At 39.1% G+C, this 19041-nt stretch overlaps 6 protein-coding genes across 6 annotated transcripts; 1 reads left to right on the top strand and 5 right to left on the bottom strand.

Annotated features, from left to right (window-relative positions):
- LOC145909473 (putative MFS-type transporter C09D4.1) lies at positions 1–1104 on the bottom strand. Its single transcript, XM_082996863.1, has one exon. It carries the CDS (start codon positions 1102–1104, stop codon positions 1–3), a length of 1104 nt encoding a protein of 367 aa, XP_082852989.1.
- Positions 1105–2705: 1601 nt separating this feature from the next.
- Positions 2706–4070, bottom strand: LOC145909472 (choline/ethanolamine transporter flvcr2a-like). The gene has a single exon (XM_082996862.1). The coding sequence runs from the start codon at positions 4068–4070 to the stop codon at positions 2706–2708; it is 1365 nt and encodes a 454-aa protein (XP_082852988.1).
- Positions 4071–5340: 1270 nt separating this feature from the next.
- Positions 5341–6705, bottom strand: LOC145909471 (choline/ethanolamine transporter flvcr2a-like). Its single transcript, XM_082996861.1, has one exon. It carries the CDS (start codon positions 6703–6705, stop codon positions 5341–5343), a length of 1365 nt encoding a protein of 454 aa, XP_082852987.1.
- A 1270-nt stretch (positions 6706–7975) lies between these two features.
- Positions 7976–9424, bottom strand: LOC145909469 (choline/ethanolamine transporter flvcr2a-like). The gene has a single exon (XM_082996860.1). It carries the CDS (start codon positions 9422–9424, stop codon positions 7976–7978), a length of 1449 nt encoding a protein of 482 aa, XP_082852986.1.
- A 2205-nt stretch (positions 9425–11629) lies between these two features.
- Positions 11630–16470, top strand: LOC145909241 (beta-1,3-galactosyltransferase 5-like). Its single transcript, XM_082996573.1, has 8 exons — positions 11630–11956; positions 12746–12913; positions 13259–13452; positions 13795–13911; positions 13970–14090; positions 14272–14358; positions 14430–14545; positions 16020–16470. The coding sequence occupies exons 1-8, from the start codon at positions 11820–11822 to the stop codon at positions 16169–16171; spliced, it is 1092 nt and encodes a 363-aa protein (XP_082852699.1). The 5' UTR covers positions 11630–11819; the 3' UTR covers positions 16172–16470.
- A 137-nt stretch (positions 16471–16607) lies between these two features.
- On the bottom strand, positions 16608–18508 carry LOC145909242 (centrosomal protein of 19 kDa-like). The gene is made up of 5 exons (XM_082996575.1): positions 18317–18508; positions 17840–17956; positions 17354–17442; positions 17191–17277; positions 16608–16887 (listed from the first exon to the last, which is right to left on the bottom strand). Exons 1-5 carry the CDS (start codon positions 18441–18443, stop codon positions 16816–16818), a joined length of 492 nt encoding a protein of 163 aa, XP_082852701.1. The 5' UTR covers positions 18444–18508; the 3' UTR covers positions 16608–16815.
- Positions 18509–19041: the final 533 nt, after the last annotated feature.

Here is a 19041-nt window from a genome sequence, read left to right as displayed (position 1 = left end):
TCATAGAAGGGAATCTCCCTCATGCGAACCGCGAACTTCTTCGTTTCCTTCACAGCTTTCGGTGACGTCCAGTCTCCCGTAAACTGGTGCGAGTAGAAACGATAGAGCAAATGCACTCAGCATACTTGCACACTGAAATGCAAGTACCCCCACCCCACTAAAGCCGTCGAAGAGCACCCGACCGATTTCGCCGTAAAGCATTCCCATCGGCGATACGACACCAATCATCCATAAACTCACCACAGTCTCGTCAATCGGATACAACTGTTGTGTCGTCATATCGTAAACAGTTACCAACGCGATTTGAATAAAGAAACCCTGGCAGAAGTTTCCGACATAGAAAAGTTGGTACGCGCTTACCAGGCCTACAGCGACAGTTATAGATGATAGGAATACGAAAAATGATCCTATAATGGAGAGACGATCGTATCTCTTAAACTTGTCCACAAGCTTCCCAGCCCCAATTGTGCCGACGATATTTCCTATAGAGAAGTAGAAGATGGTCCACGCGCCCACGATAGACGGTCGAAGATGCAAATCCCGTTTTGCCGAGTTCTCCCGGACAATTTCAGCCATCATTGTGAATTCTACATTAGCAGTTTGAAAAAGTGCGCCGAAAATTAAGGAGGCGCTAAGAAACGTACGATTACAGAGAACACCTTTTGTTTGAGACCAAAACGCAAACAGAGAGACATTTTGTAAAGTTGCAGCATTTTCCTTTGACTTCTCCTTCTGAGCAAGAGTAGGCGGTTTTGGAGGTGTGTCAGTCACAAATATACAGATCAGAATCAGTATTATTGCAGCAACAACAAAGAAACCAAGGTATATCAACTGTAATGTTGTTCTGTCTGCTTTTAACCATTCCGCCTGTTCAACAGCAGTTCCATTATTAGTCGTGGACTTTAAAACCTTCATTGGAACGATCACTCCTAAAAGTGTTCCCACATAAAGCCCCAGACTGTTAATACTAATGGCAGTGCCCACTTCATTTTCTGGAAACCACAGAGCAGCGAATATAGACGGAGTGGTGAGCACAAGTTGGAGTGAAAGGCCAGCCACAGTTTGACCAAGAAGACTGATCGCAAAATACGATCTACTGACCATAGAAATCGTAAAGCACGCGAAACCGAATGCACTGGCCGACGCACAGGCAATAGAAATCGTACGAAAACCGAGAACTCTGCGAAAAGCCAAGTAAGTCAGAGGCAAGGTTGAAACTATCGGAGTTAAGCAGCCAGAAAGAGTGATCCAATCTACTTCTGTGTGCGTAACGTTAAAGTATTTCACAAAGAAATAACTAATTTGGCCAGTCATTGCATAAGAAGTCCCGTTAAGTGCTTGCAGCATAACTAAAAGTAGAAGAAAAAACCAACGACGTTTGTATATTTTTGTGATGTTTCCACTGTGTCTGCTATCGGTTTCCATGCAGACAGCAAACTACTTCCGTCTATTAGTATGAAGTACTAAGCTTGGGAGGAAGCAACATATCATTTAATTATCACAAAGGTAAACTTTCTGAAAGATTCTATTTAGTAAATGTAAGCCCTCTTGTCATTGCAAATATATGCATGAGACCAGTGTTGCAAATTAAAAGATATTGCCAAAGAATCGTATTGACCAAGTTGCAGACTACACTTTACAATAAGTACTTAACCTATTGTGGCCTTATAACGTGATCCCGCTGCACTAAACTGCCGTTATGAGTTAAGCTGCACAAAACCATTTGTTTTTATTGAATGTAACTGTTTGCATTAGACATGTTGACGTGAAATTTAGGAAATGCTGAACATCCCGCGCTCAGGGACGACCTCCTGTTGTTCAAAGTTATTTATCAGATGTCAGGTGTATAGTTGATCTTTATGTATTGAACGTGGGACAATTAAATATATTACCATGGAAAGTTCTTTTCTCGAGGCATTTCTGTCGCGACAATTTTGAACTTTTCTTGTTCAACCCCAACAATTGTCTGTTGCTTAAATCCTCGCACCCAGATGTTCAACTGTTAGGATTCTTACAATTGAATGTTTCTGGACGTAATATTTGCGCTGGAAACGACATGTTCAGGCGTGGTATCGCACCTCTGACAACATGCAACATTTATTCGAAAAGGCAGCGTAGTTTAAAAGAGCCATATTGCACTGATTCGTTTATAATAACGTGTGCGACACCTAGTGGCTTTCTGCATAAAAAGTGCAATACAACGACGACCAAATTTTTAGGCGCAATGCAAAAGTAATTACTGTCTGTTTGCAAATTTATTGCTTGATTTCGGTATTGAGGGGAACCAATCTAAAACATTTTCGCGCCAGCAAAAAACACATCTTCTTTGCTGAAAGCTTAGTAGCAGAATTAATTATGAGATTAAGTACTTACAGCCAACTTAACTACTAGGTTCTGTGCAATTATTCCAAGAAAATTTTCGATTAATTCTTGAAACGTTGAATAAATTGTGTTGTTCAGTGCAAAAGTTAAAAAAAATGTTTGCCAATGCTCGAAGCTTAGAAGTTGATTTTATGAATACTTTGGATACAATCCTATCCACAAAGTTGCGTAAAATAAACACGAAAAAAATCCTATCGAAAATACAAATGTGTGCACGTCTTGTGTCTGGAAAATGTGCATATAGACCACACGTCAAGATAACAGAAAATCTTTAACAATCAAACAAATAGTGAGCTTAAACATCACAACCAGCAGTTTTGCTGTTACTTCTTTTCAAAGATGTTTAAAAGGGGATCTCCTTCATCCGGGCCACGAGCTTCTTCGTTTTCTTCACAGCTTTCGGTGACGTCCAGTCTCCCGTAAACTGGCGTGAGTAGAAATGAAAGCGCGAATCCACTCAGCATGCTTGCACACTGAAACGCAAGCACCCCCACCCCACCAAAGCCGTCGAACAGCACCCGACCTATTTCTCCGTAAAATATTCCCATCGGCGATACGACACCAATCATCCATAAACTCACCACAGTCTCGTCAATCGGATACAACTGTTGTGTCGTCATATCGTAAACAGTTACCATCACTATTTGAATGAAGAAACCCTGAAAAACGTTTCCGACGTAGAAAAGTTGGTACGCGCTTACCAGGCCTACAGCGACAGTTATGGATGATAGGAATACGAAAAATGATCCTATAATAGAGAGACGATCGTATCTCTTAAACTTGTCCACAAGCTTCCCAGCCAAAATTGTGCCAACGATATTTCCTACTGCGTAGTAGAAAATGGTCCATGCGCCCACGATAGACGGTCGAAGATGCAAAAGCCTTTTTGCCGAGTTCTCCCGGACAATTTCAGCCATCATTGTAAACTGAACATAGGAAGTTTGAAAAACTGTGCCGAAAATTACAGAGGCGTTTAGAAACGTACGATTACACAGAACACCTTTTGTTTGAGACCAAAACGCAAACAGAGAGATATCGTGTAAATTTGCGGCATTATTGTCCAACTTTTCCTTCTGAGCAAGAGTAGGGGGTTTTGGAGGTGTGTCAGTCACAAATATACAGATCACAATCAATATTATTGCAGCAACAACAAAGAAACTAAGGTATATCCACTGTAATGTTGTTCTGTCTTCTTTTAACCATTCTCTCTGCTCAACAGCAGTTCCATTATTAGTTGTGCACTTTAAAACATTGACGGGAACCATCACTGCTAAAACTGTTCCCACATGATGTCCAAGACTGTTAATACTAATGGCAGTGCCCACTTCATTTTCTGGAAACCACAGAGCAGCGAATATAGACGGAGTGGTGAGAACAAGTTGTAGTGAAAGGCCAGCCACAGTTTGACCGAGAAGACTGATGGCAAAATACGATCTGCTGACCATAGAAATCGTAAAGCACGCGAAACCGAATGCACTGGCTGCCGCACAGGCAATAGAAATCATACGAAAACCAAAAACTCTGCGAAAAGCCAAGTAAGTCAGAGGCAAGGTTGAAACTATCGGACTTAAGCAACCTGAAAGAGTTATCCAATCTACTTCTGTGTGCGTAACGTTGAAGTATTTCACAAAGAAATCGCTAATTTGGCCAATCATTGCAAGAGAAGTCCCGTTAAGTGCTTGCAGCATGACTAAAAGTAGAAGAAAAAACCATCGACGTTTGTATATTTTTGTGATGTTTCCACCATTTCTGCTATAGGTTTCCATACAGACAGAAAATTATTTTAATTTATCAGTATGAAGTACTAAGCTTGGAAGGAAGCAACATACCATTTAATAAACACAATGGTAAACTTTCTGAAAGATTCCCTTTGGTATATGTAAGCACTTATATCATTGCAAAAGTATGCATAAGACCAGTTTTGCGCATTAAAATGTATTGCCAAGGCTACACTTAACAGTAAGTACTCAACATATTGTTGCCTTATAACGTGATAAAACTGCTCAAAACTGCCGTTATGAGTTAAACTGTTTACACTGAACATGTTGGCGTAAAATATGGAAAATGTCGAACATCCTGCGCTCAGGGACGACTTCCTGTAGTTTTAAGTTATTTATCAGATGTCAGATGTATAGTTGATCCTGATGTATTGAACGAAAAACAATGGAAAACTCTTTTCTCGAGGCATTCCCACGGCGAAAATTTTGAACTTTTGTTCTGCAACTCAAAGAATTGTCTGTTGCTCAAATCTTCGCACCCAGATGTGCCAGCTGTTAAGATTCTAAAATTGAATATTTCTGGATGCAGTATTTGCGCTTGAAACGGAATGTTCATGCGCTGTATCGCACTTCTGACACCATGCAACATTTATTCCGAACGGCAGCGTCGTTTATAAAGTGGTCACATTGCATTGATTCGTTTATGTTTACTTGTGCGACAACTAGTGGCTTTCTACATAAAAAGTACGATGCAACGACGTCCAAAAATAATTACTGCCTGTTTGGAAATTTATTGTTTAATTTCGGCAAAAAAGAGAATCCATGTTAAACAAGTTCCCGGCAGCAAAAAATACATCTTCTTTCCTGGAAGCTTGGCATGAAAATTAATTATTATGTTGAATAGTTACTCCTAACTAAACTGTTAGGATTTGCGCAATTAAACCAAGAAAAATTTCGACCTATGCTTGTAACGTTGAATAAATTGTGTTGTTTGTGCAAAAGTTGAAAAGATGTTGGTCACTGCTCGAAGCTTAGAAGTTGATTTTATGAATACATTGGATAAAATCCTTTGCACAAAGTTACGTAAAATAAACACGAAAAAATCCTATTGAAAATACAAATGTGTACACGTCTTGTGCCTGGCAAACGTGCATATAGACCACACGTCAAGATAACAGAAAATCTTTTTGCATAAAATAAAAATAGTGAACTTAAACATCACAACCAAGCAGTTTTGCTGTTACTTCTTTTCAAAGTTGTTTAAAAGGGGATCTCCCTCATCCGGGCCACGAGCTTCTTCGATTTCTTCACAGCTTTCGGTGACGTCCAGTCTCCCGTAAACTGGCGTGAGTAGAAATGAAAGCGCGAATCCACTCAGCATGCTTGCACACTGAAACGCAAGCACCCCCACCCCACCAAAGCCGTCGAACAGCACCCGACCTATTTCTCCGTAAAATATTCCCATCGGCGATACGACACCAATCATCCATAAACTCACCACAGTCTCGTCAATCGGATACAACTGTTGTGTCGTCATATCGTAAACAGTTACCATCACTATTTGAATGAAGAAACCCTGAAAAACGTTTCCGACGTAGAAAAGTTGGTACGCGCTTACCAGGCCTACAGCGACAGTTATGGATGATAGGAATACGAAAAATGATCCTATAATAGAGAGACGATCGTATCTCTTAAACTTGTCCACAAGCTTCCCAGCCAAAATTGTGCCAACGATATTTCCTACTGCGTAGTAGAAAATGGTCCATGCGCCCACGATAGACGGTCGAAGATGCAAAAGCCTTTTTGCCGAGTTCTCCCGGACAATTTCAGCCATCATTGTAAACTGAACATAGGAAGTTTGAAAAACTGTGCCGAAAATTACAGAGGCGTTTAGAAACGTACGATTACACAGAACACCTTTTGTTTGAGACCAAAACGCAAACAGAGAGATATCGTGTAAATTTGCGGCATTATTGTCCAACTTTTCCTTCTGAGCAAGAGTAGGGGGTTTTGGAGGTGTGTCAGTCACAAATATACAGATCACAATCAATATTATTGCAGCAACAACAAAGAAACTAAGGTATATCCACTGTAATGTTGTTCTGTCTTCTTTTAACCATTCTCTCTGCTCAACAGCAGTTCCATTATTAGTTGTGCACTTTAAAACATTGACGGGAACCATCACTGCTAAAACTGTTCCCACATGATGTCCAAGACTGTTAATACTAATGGCAGTGCCCACTTCATTTTCTGGAAACCACAGAGCAGCGAATATAGACGGAGTGGTGAGAACAAGTTGTAGTGAAAGGCCAGCCACAGTTTGACCGAGAAGACTGATGGCAAAATACGATCTGCTGACCATAGAAATCGTAAAGCACGCGAAACCGAATGCACTGGCTGCCGCACAGGCAATAGAAATCATACGAAAACCAAAAACTCTGCGAAAAGCCAAGTAAGTCAGAGGCAAGGTTGAAACTATCGGACTTAAGCAACCTGAAAGAGTTATCCAATCTACTTCTGTGTGCGTAACGTTGAAGTATTTCACAAAGAAATCGCTAATTTGGCCAATCATTGCAAGAGAAGTCCCGTTAAGTGCTTGCAGCATGACTAAAAGTAGAAGAAAAAACCATCGACGTTTGTATATTTTTGTGATGTTTCCACCATTTCTGCTATAGGTTTCCATACAGACAGAAAATTATTTTAATTTATCAGTATGAAGTACTAAGCTTGGAAGGAAGCAACATACCATTTAATAAACACAATGGTAAACTTTCTGAAAGATTCCCTTTGGTATATGTAAGCACTTATATCATTGCAAAAGTATGCATAAGACCAGTTTTGCGCATTAAAATGTATTGCCAAGGCTACACTTAACAGTAAGTACTCAACATATTGTTGCCTTATAACGTGATACAACTGCTCAAAACTGCCGTTATGAGTTAAACTGTTTACACTGAACATGTTGGCGTAAAATATGGAAAATGTCGAACATCCTGCGCTCAGGGACGACTTCCTGTAGTTTTAAGTTATTTATCAGATGTCAGATGTATAGTTGATCCTGATGTATTGAACGAAAAACAATGGAAAACTCTTTTCTCGAGGCATTCCCACGGCGAAAATTTTGAACTTTTGTTCTGCAACTCAAAGAATTGTCTGTTGCTCAAATCTTCGCACCCAGATGTGCCAGCTGTTAAGATTCTAAAATTGAATATTTCTGGATGCAGTATTTGCGCTTGAAACGGAATGTTCATGCGCTGTATCGCACTTCTGACACCATGCAACATTTATTCCGAACGGCAGCGTCGTTTATAAAGTGGTCACATTGCATTGATTCGTTTATGTTTACTTGTGCGACAACTAGTGGCTTTCTACATAAAAAGTACGATGCAACGACGTCCAAAAATAATTACTGCCTGTTTGGAAATTTAATGTTTAATTTCGGCAAAAAAGAGAATCCATGTTAAACAAGTTCCCGGCAGCAAAAAATACATCTTCTTTCCTGGAAGCTTGGCATGAAAATTAATTATTATGTTGAATAGTTACTCCTAACTAAACTGTTAGGATTTGCGCAATTAAACCAAGAAAAATTTCGACCTATGCTTGTAACGTTGAATAAATTGTGTTGTTTGTGCAAAAGTTGAAAAGATGTTGGTCACTGCTCGAAGCTTAGAAGTTGATTTTATGAATACATTGGATAAAATCCTTTGCACAAAGTTACGTAAAATAAACACGAAAAAATCCTATTGAAAATACAAATGTGTACACGTCTTGTGCCTGGCAAACGTGCATATAGACCACACGTCAAGATAACAGAAAATCTTTTTGCATAAAATAAAAATAGTGAACTTAAACATTACAACCAAGCAGTTTTGCTGTTACTTCTTTTCAAAGTTGTTTAAAAGGGGATCTCCCTCATCCGGGCCACGAGCTTCTTCGATTTCTTCACAGCTTTCGGTGACGTCCAGTCTCCCGTAAACTGGCGTGAGTAGAAATGAAAGCGCGAATCCACTCAGCATGCTTGCACACTGAAACGCAAGCACCCCCACCCCACCAAATCCGTCGAAGAGCACCCGACCGATTTCGCCATAAAATATTCCCATCGGCGATACGACACCAATCATCCATAAACTCACCACAGTCTCGTCAATCGGATACAACTGTTGTGTCGTCATATCGTAAACAGTTACCAACGCGATTTGAATGAAGAAACCCTGGCAGAAGTTTCCGACATAGAAAAGTTGGTACGCGCTTACCAGGCCTACAGCGACAGTTATGGATGACAGAAATACGAAAAATAATCCTATAATGGAGAGACGATCGTATCTCTTAAACTTGTCCACAAGCTTCCCAGCCACAATTGTGCCAATGATATTTCCTATAGAGAAGTAGGTCATTGTCCACGCGCCCACGATAGACGGACGAAGATGTAAATGCCTTTTTGATGAGTACTCCTGGACAATTTCAGCCATCATTGTAAACTCCATTGTAGAGGTTTGAAAATTTACTCCGAAAATTACGGACGCGCTTAAGAACGTCCGGTTGCACAACACTGCTTTTGTTTGCGACCAAAACGTAGTCATTGATTTATTCCCTTCACTTACTTCTCTATCGTCTAGTTTGTCCTTCTGAGCAAGAGTAGGCGGTTTTGGCGGTGTGTCAGTCACAAACACACAGATCAGAGCCGTAATTATGAACGCCACAACAAAGCATCCTATGTATACATACAGCAAAGTCGTTCTGTCTTCTTTCAACCATTTCCACCTCTGAGATGCAGTTCCATTGTAAAGTCCGCTTTTTAAAAGATATGAGGGAACAATTACGCCAATTGTGTTTCCTGCATAAAGACCCAGACCATTGACGCCAATCGCAGTACCCACTTCATTTTCTGGAAACCACAGAGCAGCAAATATAGACGGAGTGGTCAGAACAAGTTGAAGGGATAGGCCAGCTAATGTTTGACCTACAACACTAATGGCAAAAAAAGATCTGCTGATCATAGAAATCGCAAAGCAAGCGAAACCGAATGCGCTGGCTGCCGCACAGGCAATAGATATCATACGAAAACCGAGAACTCTGCGAAAGGCCAAGTAAGTTAGAGGCAAGGTGGTGACTATCGGCGCTACGTCAGCAGACAGTGTCATCCAGTCAGCCTGAGTGTAGGAAACGTTGAAGTATTCGACGAAAAAAGCGCTGATTTGTCCAAACATGGCGAACGAAGCTCCGTTCAGGGTTTGTAGCATTGTCAAAAGTAGAAGAAAAAACCATCTTCGCTTGTACAGCTTTGTGGTGTTTCCACTGTATCCACCAGGGGGTTCCATAGGCATTGGTGTAAACTTACTGAATAGTTTCCTGTTTCGCGTCTTGGGCGCTGCACTGTCGTAGTGCTATTAATCAAACTTGTTTGGAGAACAGAACAACTATTTGTTATCAAACTGTAACTAAAGCATTACTGCATCTATCTGTGATTGCAAAAGTACGCAAGTGGTCTTTACATAAAAATTAACTTCAACTAATTGTTTTTTAATGTCTTGCCACGTACAGTGCTGGTAAACTGATATTGAGATAGCATATGGAGGTTAGCCTATAGAGTTTTTTTTTTCAAAAATTAATCTGTTTCAGCAAAATCAAAAACGAAATGTCAAGTAACAAGAAACTAATGCGACTTACTGCACAAAATCCAAACTAACCTTTCATCTGCCGTTGTGGGTAAACCAGACGATAATAATAACATAATATAAGAGTTTATAATGTGATATAGCTGCTCTAACTACCGTCCAGTTCATTGCAACTAATATAAACAGTTTACATCAACTGCGCGTGCTGATATAACGTGAAAGGTTGGCCCAATATTCTGCGCACTGGGTCGACTTCCTGTAAAAAGTTATTTGTCAACTGTCTCCGGCAAAAATGGCACAACTCACCAGGATTATTTACATCAAGAGTAATACGATGACGATCTATTAAGTTCCACCATAGAATACTAAAACAGTATTCTATGGTTCCACAGAACGAACTTTAACCTCATTAACTTTTTTATGGTTACAGCTCATGGGACATCTCTTTTAAAACAATGCAATTTCGGTATTTAACATTCAAATTTGTGTCAAGTGCCACATATCATTACTGGCTTAATGTGCTAAATAGTTACAACAGTGTCCTTATCTTCATAAACCAAGTCATCAAATACGAATTAATTCGAATGCAATCATAAAAATGCCTTGGGGTGCTAAACTAATCTGTTATCTTTTTTGATACCTACTCACTAAATAGGTCTCAGACTGGGCTAGCTAACTGCTAAATATTCGCATTCAAGAAAACAGCACAGTGGTCGACAAGCTTTGGCAAACAAAGAGCGATTTAGAACTGATTTGAACATAAGGCGCTGCAACGATCAACCTTTTTCAGTGCTAATTGATACTGGTAAATTCTGACTTCCTTTGATTGTGAACTATCTCAGTCTTCTGAATTATATACAACTTTATTCTTAACATGTGCCGTTTGGCGGGACACAAAACAAGCTCAACAACGTTTCGCTTGTTACGTGTGGCAGTTGACGTGGCAAGCGTTTAGAAAAGAATGATAGGTGGAGCAATTGGAAAGCGAAAGACATAAAAGTAAATGACAAAGCCATCTGAGCGTGTAAACAGCATTTGAAAGTGTTTACGGTTAGCACGCTCGTCGCTGGTGACGTATTTTATCGCGGCCACCCTCACATTCAAATCCCAAAGTCGTGTTTCGGATGAGATTCACTTGTTTTGTTAAAATCGTTTGCTGGAGCTTGTAACGAATGAAGTGGGATTTCTATAGCTATATGCTCAATAGAAGACACAGGTACACAGTATAAGCTTTCATAAAAGCTTTCCAAAAAATAGTATGCCTTATATAGGTGGTATGAAGAGCCCTCTGGAGAGATGCTAAACCGACTTTCCATGCATGTGCTTACCCATGCATAACCTTGTTACGTACAAATATTTTTCATGGCACAGGAGTTCGACAGCGCATTTTTCCACCAAAAACCTTCATCCATAGAAACACTGACTTAGCATTGATAGAGATTATTGTGAATATTTGACGCAAACAAAAAAAGTACAGCCAGCACATCGGAAAATGTAAATACTAAGTATTTATTTCCATTATTGTTTTATTCTTTAATGAGCTTGCCGCCTGTGACGGATGAAAGAGTCGCATTCGGCTTTGGAGCCGTGGGTTGCAGACCTCTGACATACATCGCCACCATTATAATCTTTTTTCCAGACATTTTATACGTGGCATATTCGGGTCACTTTAAAATGAATGTAGAAATGAGAAGTGTATTTTAAGACCATAAAAGTGCTGCAGATAGAACCTAAGGTAGTTCCGGAGAAACTTTCCAATCTCTTTGGTGCTTCTTGCGGCACCTGATAATCCGCTACAATAGAATTCGCCGTGGATTGCCACTTTAGCCTCGGGCGGTATGACGATGCTTACCAAAGCGTGAAGCAGTTTATAGCTTGCGAGCTATCACAAGAGAACCAGCAGCGTTACCTAAAAAGCGATGCTGTCTCCGCAAGGAAAAGCGCGTTACTTTCAGCACTATCTTAGCAAGTGAGAGTTTGATTTCTTTGAATCGCCTGTAGTCTCTACGTCTAACAGAGACTCGGTAACGGATTTGCACAAATTATTATTGATAATCCTGAGTCGTCTGTCTGTTTAAAGTTAGCAAGTTGGGTCTTCTAAAAGATGTTGTCACTCTGCAAAAAGTCTGTCTACAGAATTCTACGGTCAAGTTTCCGGATTAAAGTTGTGGGTTTGCTGTTTGCTTGCGTAGGGACAATTTACGTTCTCGTATACCAGCTTGCTTTGTCAAAAAGTTCACGGTAAGTCGGTGTTCAGTTGCGGTTGGTGCGTTTATATAAATGTGCTACACATAGCCGAAGCGATATCACTGGTACTTGTGAATTGGACCAAATAACCAGGCAGTTTTTATGATATTTTTAGTAGGTGGCCTATATACTGTCTACATAATGACAAAACGAGGTACAAAATTGAAGGGAAATATTAAGCTAACTGGTTTCTCAAGTGCGATGGGGTTTTATATTTCGTTCAAAGCAAGGAAAGGAGACAGTTAGTGAAGTTACTTGAGCATTCAAGCCTAAACACGAGCGCTTCTCTGTGGAGAAGTTTCTGGTCCAAGTAACCTTGCGGTGTACTGAGCAACCATTGACGGTGGATTGAAGGATATATTACTCAATTCCACAATCAATCAGGGTTTACATAAGAGGACTTAGGCAAACAGTTCGTTGCTTATTTCTCTGTTCAAGGTACATTGTGTCAGGAAAGTCGAGATTTAACTTTTGCCCTTTTATCATCTGGTTTTTCTCTTAAAAAATAGAGCGTATAGCCCAAATGTTTCTCTAAACTTTCAGCAGGTTATATAAGTTAAAATATAAAACTCCTGTTGCAGCCAGGCATATTGCAATTTAAACTGTACTGCTCTTCTGGCATTCGTTCTGTATTTTTACGACGTTTCGTCTGCCATTCAGCGAGACATCATCAGGTATACAGCACGTCTATTTTATGCCAGAAGATCAGTACATTATAGGTTAAAATGGTTTTGCTTCACATAGCTATTAACGTTTGAAAACAAATACACCGTTTCTTTGCAGATCGTCTACAGTCGAAAGCAGCGACTTTTTTGCCAACAAGCACCTCACGTCAGAAGGGGTTTTCCCTTTACCGCAGCGAAGAGAGTACGCCAACAAACAGAAAAAAGGCTCGGTTCTGCCGGTCCGGTTTTATCAACGCAAGCCAGGCGTATCGAAGCACCACTTCGAGTGAGTTTTATGGTTTGTTTTTGAATGACAAGAAATCAAGTCACTTATGGCTGGCGTAGTTCAATCACACATAAAACAGAATGGCAATTTTTCATGTGTTCAGTGTCCATAATACTGAAAGCTTGGAAGAAAAAAATTAATTATATGACGGGTTTAATTTTACTTTCCTATAAAAGTCAGTTTAAAATTCGGTTCTGAGTTTACTTCTAATATCACAGGCAATGGGTGTAGGCATAACAGAAAACAAAGATAAAAAAATATCAGTAAGGCTCTGTAAGAAGTTTTTCGCGTAAAACTCAACAATTCAGAAAAGTTTCTTCAAAAAAGGTTTTGTTCCTCCCTCAGTTGGATTTTCAACCCGCATCAAATTTGTATTCCCTCGCCACACCACCAAGCGGAAAGTGATTCAAGCGAAGTTTTCCTGTTGGTGGCGATAGCGAGCGCCGTGTGGGAATTTGAAAGGCGCGATTTAATCAGAAGAACGTGGGCTTCAGTTAATAAACCACACAATAAAAATGTGAAATACGTGTTTTTTCTAGGTAAGCACCTAAGTATCACCGTATGTGCATGCGAAAATATAGCCTACCGTATCGTGCCGCGATTTAATCCAATATAGCCTATGTCCTGCTTTACAAAACCTAAAATATTGTAAATTAAGCTAATTATGAAATAAGCGGTGGCTATAAGTCTATGTCGCTTAAGTAATCTTGTCAGATATAGTACCCTGAAACCATCATTTTTAGTTTGTTTCAAGTCTGACAAAACAAAAATATTACCATAATGATCGATGTAATTGCCATGAGTGTAGTGTCTGATGTAACTCACACTAACGGCCACTCCCCTGACTTCAGTTGTTTGTTAATTCATTTTTCCGTGTTTAGGAAATGATCACAAATATCTCCACCGGTCAAAAGTGAAGGACGAGTATGTGAATTACGGCGATGTCGTTATGGAGAATTTTGCAGAGACTTACAAAAACCTGACAATAAAAACACAAGGTAAGTTAATTATCCGTCAGCACTGACACCAATTAGTAGTTTTAATTTTCGCGCGCAGGTCAACTAAAGTGGGTGACGTATTTTTGTCCAAACGCCCGTTACGTCATGCACGTCGACGACGATGTGTTTGCTGATGTCAGTGGGGTGGTCGGCCACTTGGTGGAACAAGAGAACAACAGGTTTGTAATTATTTTTAAACTTTTCCAAACACACACAAATAAAACAACAAAAAAAATTATTACTTACCTAAAAAATCTGATTGGAAGTTGAATGTATAAGTATAACCAATCTTCCGTGAATACAACAATAAGAACTGCGCGTCATGTCAACCTCTTGTAATCAATTTGTTGTTCATTGTAGAATTTTGCATTGCGGGAAGGTTTTCAAACCAAAAGTTCGGCGTGAGGGCAAATGGACAATGAGTAAATCTGATTACCCAAGAAGCCAGTAAGTAGGGATTACACCAACCCGTGTTTAAATGGGCAAGTAGTTCGGAGATTCCATTTTCTCTTTCGCAGATACCCCCTTTCCTGTGTGGGCTGGTGCTTTGTGATGTCACAGGACGTCGTAAATGACCTTTATTACATGTCACTGGACACTTTTCTCATACATTTGGAGGATGTTACTTTTACAGGTTTGAACATAGTGTTCAAATAAGATTATGGCTAACTTGGTGTTGCAAACTTGAGATTATTTGACTGAATTTGAATATTTGGAAACATCATGCATCCAAAAAACAAGTGGGTCATTAAAGCAACCGCAGACAACTGGTAATACACATACCAGTTTTTTGTGGAAAAGAAACATGTTTTTTAAACTTTTCGGTTTGGTCAATATTGCAACTGTGATTTGATTCTTTAAACCTAAACGACCTGGCAACGTGCAACTGTCACATTAAAATGACGCGACTGTATGCCTTTATGCACAGTATGTCAAAAACAAACATTAGTATACATTTTACAATTAGCACAAAAACCGGCTACGTTTTACTATAAATAATATTCAAACGAAAGTAAATTACTGTACTGTAAATAACTCTAAGGGTCTCTGAGATATTTAACGGTGTCTCGATGGCCTGAGCGGTTATTGAGTCTCTTTGATGGTTAAACCTGCTTCTGCCCCGTTCTGTAAAGCACCCAGAACCAAGATCTCTTCCCGAAAAATTGTATTCATTTCTGTTATCTTCTTCATTACGACGGTACATTACAACTTTCAATACAACGTTGTTAGGATGCCAGCAAATAGAATCAAATAGAATGAATTAGAATGAAATAGAATTAGAATGAATTTACCGGTCTAACCTGGGCTTTTTTACGCTCTCCATTATGAGAGCTGATTGGTCAATAATGTCACGTGATATCATGAGGCGCTTGAAGTAATATAATACAAGAACATAGGTGTGATGTGACATAAGCATAGGAGAACATTTTATGTGGTAAACAGGATGTTGAATGAATCACTTCACTCGAGAATATTCGATGGCTCAATCATTTGGGTCACATTGTGGGATTATGCAGTACATGTGCAAAGCTGCGCGCAAAACATTACGCAATACAAGCACTGGTTTCTGTAACGTATGTTACACACGCGAAACATTACGCAATACAAGCACTGCTTTCTGTGACGTATGTTACAGTACTTAACTTACTACACTTCACTGATGTTTTAACTAATCAGCAATCGTAACGAAAGTCTCTGAAAATTTCAATAAACTCGTCCAGCTAGAGCACCTTAAACATAAACTACCAATTCCAACTAAAAAAAGTGGCTCAGTGTCAGTGCCTAAGACACACTGTGACATAAGAATTACTTTCCTTCACAAATTAAATGGCGGGAAAACAGATAAATAAAAATTTTTTTGCTGTAACCAGCAGTCGAATCGGAGATGTTATTTTAGCAACTACTGGCTAAAAATGCACAAGTATTTACTACTTCTAGGGCTGTATTAAAACAGCACGCAAATATGTCTTCATATAAATCCACAGTGGTAGAACGCAGAATGCAATTTAAAAAAAAATGTGTAATGGCATCTAAATTCAAGAGACAATACTTGGTAATCGAACTGCCAACCTTGCAACCATCACTTACCCGGGTTTACCACCTTGCAGGAATACTGAGAGAACGCATCGGTGACTTGCAACTTGCAAAGATTCCAGATGGTGAAACTATGTGTCAGCACAAAGGCTGGCCAAAAGACGAGCCAACAAACGACAAACTTGAAAGGGCGTGGCTTGAATTTAAGAACAAGAACGAAGAGTGATTATGACGTAACAAAGTTTTCGTGTTAATGCAAGAACGCGTTCGTTGGCCCAATGATGGTCGTAGTGTGCAATTGTAGCGTTTCAGACTTCAATTTGTGTTTCGTGCTAAGCAAACGGTTATGACTTTTTGCTTTTACCGTTTCGTTTGATATACATAGTTTTTTTTTCTTTAGGCTTTGAAATGCAATCAACTTTTTATAACTGATTTTATATATATATATAGTCTACCGTAGACTGGCTGTCAATTTCTTAAAGATTTCATTTGTTTAAGTCAGGACAGATGGCGAATCCCGTATGTAAGGCAAGAACCAACTAAATTCCAACACTACTGTGTAAACCTCTATAAAATTTTCAACATGAAATGAAGAACGAACTATTGTAGGCCTATACTTTACATTTTTAGACATATTAAAACACTATGCGTTTTAGAGAAAATGTAGAAAAATATTTTTATTGCAAGAAAACTTACGTAAAAGCGCTTTCGGTAAACAGTGGTTTTTGGCAGAAGTTTCAATAAAATCGCACCCGCGAAGTAAAACCTATATGTTATTGAAATAAAACGAGGTCAAAGTAATTTTTCAATTTGGCCGACGTCGTCCTATCTTCAAAGAAACTTTGTGTTATTTATAAGAATGCAAGATCATCAAAATTCATCGTTGTCAGATTCTGAATCCCAACCCGAAGCTTCCACGGGTTCAACTTCGTCAAAGTCGACCTGAGCGCAATTGACCCACGTGAATCAAAAAGAGTAAATTTTTACCCTGCTTGAACTTTTTTTTGAAAACACACTTTTTTGTCCAAAGAACACTGCATTGATATTTAAGCTGACGCTAGTAGGCGTCAAAAACATTAAGCAAGCTTTAAGTAAATAGCCAATACTAGCGTATGCAAATATTTTGTTATGAGACACTTTCGGAATTGCTGGAATAGGTGAAATGCATTTTGCTTTGATAAAAAAGTGAAACTTCGGACTTATATACTGGATACAGGTCTTGTCAAATGGCTTTAATCACTTTACCTGTACGTCGTATTGAAACTCCTCGTCATGAGGTTTAATGCGATTACTCTCGAATGTTTCGTCCATGATGCGTTTCGCCTTTCCAACCTACAGTATCAAAAGCACTTTTTTGCATAGAATTGTAAGCATGCAGTGACGTAACAACAACATCCCGTAATTAAACCTCGTTCTCATCCAACTTATTGAGGTCCTTGTTTGGATCAACGGTGACTTGTTCTTTAGCATACTCTACTGCTTCGCTCAAGCTTTTACCTGAATATTATAGTGTAAATTTGTGCTTTGTGCAATATCTATGTATACATTCTACGATATATGAACTATAACCATGACTTTTAGATGTGAAAACTAAGCACTCATGTCCAAAATAAGAATATTTCTTGTGAAAAACATATTCCTACAATTTTCTAAATCTAAGTAACCGCAAAATAAGCACAAATCGTAGAAATAAGCACGGTATTACAACTAGAAATATAGGCTAGTATGACTCCATTTTGCTCACAACAGTAGTAGGTACCATTAGATTTGCTGTCAACAGACACTGTTTAGGACAATACATACAGATTTTTAACGCCAAAAGGAGGCAAAGGTTGATATACGATTACCACTGCATTTTTTTAATATATATACAGTTTAAAACAGAGTAAGCAACCTTTCATGTGTCCTTGTATAATGTGGAGCATCTTTTCGATGTGTATTTGCGACACGTCAGTTAACAGAGTCCGATGACGTTGGTTCGTCTTCATGTCTTCGGCGAAACGGGAAACATCTGGAAAGACAAAAAAGCTCATTTAGGTAACTCGGTTATGATGACACCACAGCTAAGGCCGGAGCCCATATGCTGAGATGGTGAAGCAACAACCTTTGCAGTGGGGCGATTCTGCATAACACACGAAAAAGCACTAAAAAAATCTAAAAATTTGCACGCGAAAATACAAACAAAACCTTGTCGCATTTGGAAGCGAATTTATAACCAAAAAAGATCAAATTTTTTGTGTACTATGTCATAACATTTTGCAAGGAATAAGTCCGCCAATGCTTTTTGGCAGTTGAGAAACACTGAAATAAACCATTTCAAGGTGCTGTTGGTGCGAAACTGACATGAAATCGAATATAAAACAGCAGGTACTTGAGCTCTCCTTGAAGTTTCTGACGGGCATGGTGCGGCAGCGCATTTTGCTTGACGGATTTTCCACATAAGTCACCACCAGCGATGGAGGCTTTAGTTTGACTCCACACTGCTTTACCGAATACATATTGTTACGTCATAGAGCCTACTGTTGTATCTAACGCCTGTAAAAAAAAGCGGATTTACCCTTTTTCTGGTGGAAATTTAGACAAACACAATGCATCCAATAGCATAGAAAACAGAATTCTGGGCAATTTTTTCGCAAATTACTGAAAGATGTAAAAACAAGAAAGCAGTACACAGAAATTTGGGAAACACACACACCGAAAACTTTCGTGAAGCTGCAATAAAAGTGGTACATTACGCAAAATTATATTTAGCAAATTGTAAAAGAAACCGTTTAAAAACAATACATAACATTGCCGGAAAGCCAAAGATTTTGAATATTTTCTTGCAGTGATAATGGAAAACCCCCCAATTTAAAACCACACTTTTTTTCAAAGCACTATTTTAAAACGATAAAAGACAATCAATTTCGGGCCATATTAAAAAAATGTAGTTTGGATCGATTACAATTGGTCTACTGATCACTGAACACGGTTGAAAAGTTACATAGTAAACAAGCAGTGTTTTAATTTAACTTAATGGCTCATATATATGATACAAATTGTAGTAAAAGTTGTATGAGGACACAGCACGGGCAATTAAAAAGGTGGTAAAATGGA

The sequence above is a fragment of the Ascidia mentula genome, chromosome 7 (assembly GCF_947561715.1).
Source record: "Ascidia mentula chromosome 7, kaAscMent1.1, whole genome shotgun sequence".
NCBI lineage: Eukaryota > Metazoa > Chordata > Ascidiacea > Phlebobranchia > Ascidiidae > Ascidia > Ascidia mentula.
Note: the sequence above shows the minus strand (reverse complement) of the source record. Positions and strands in the feature narration are given on the sequence as shown.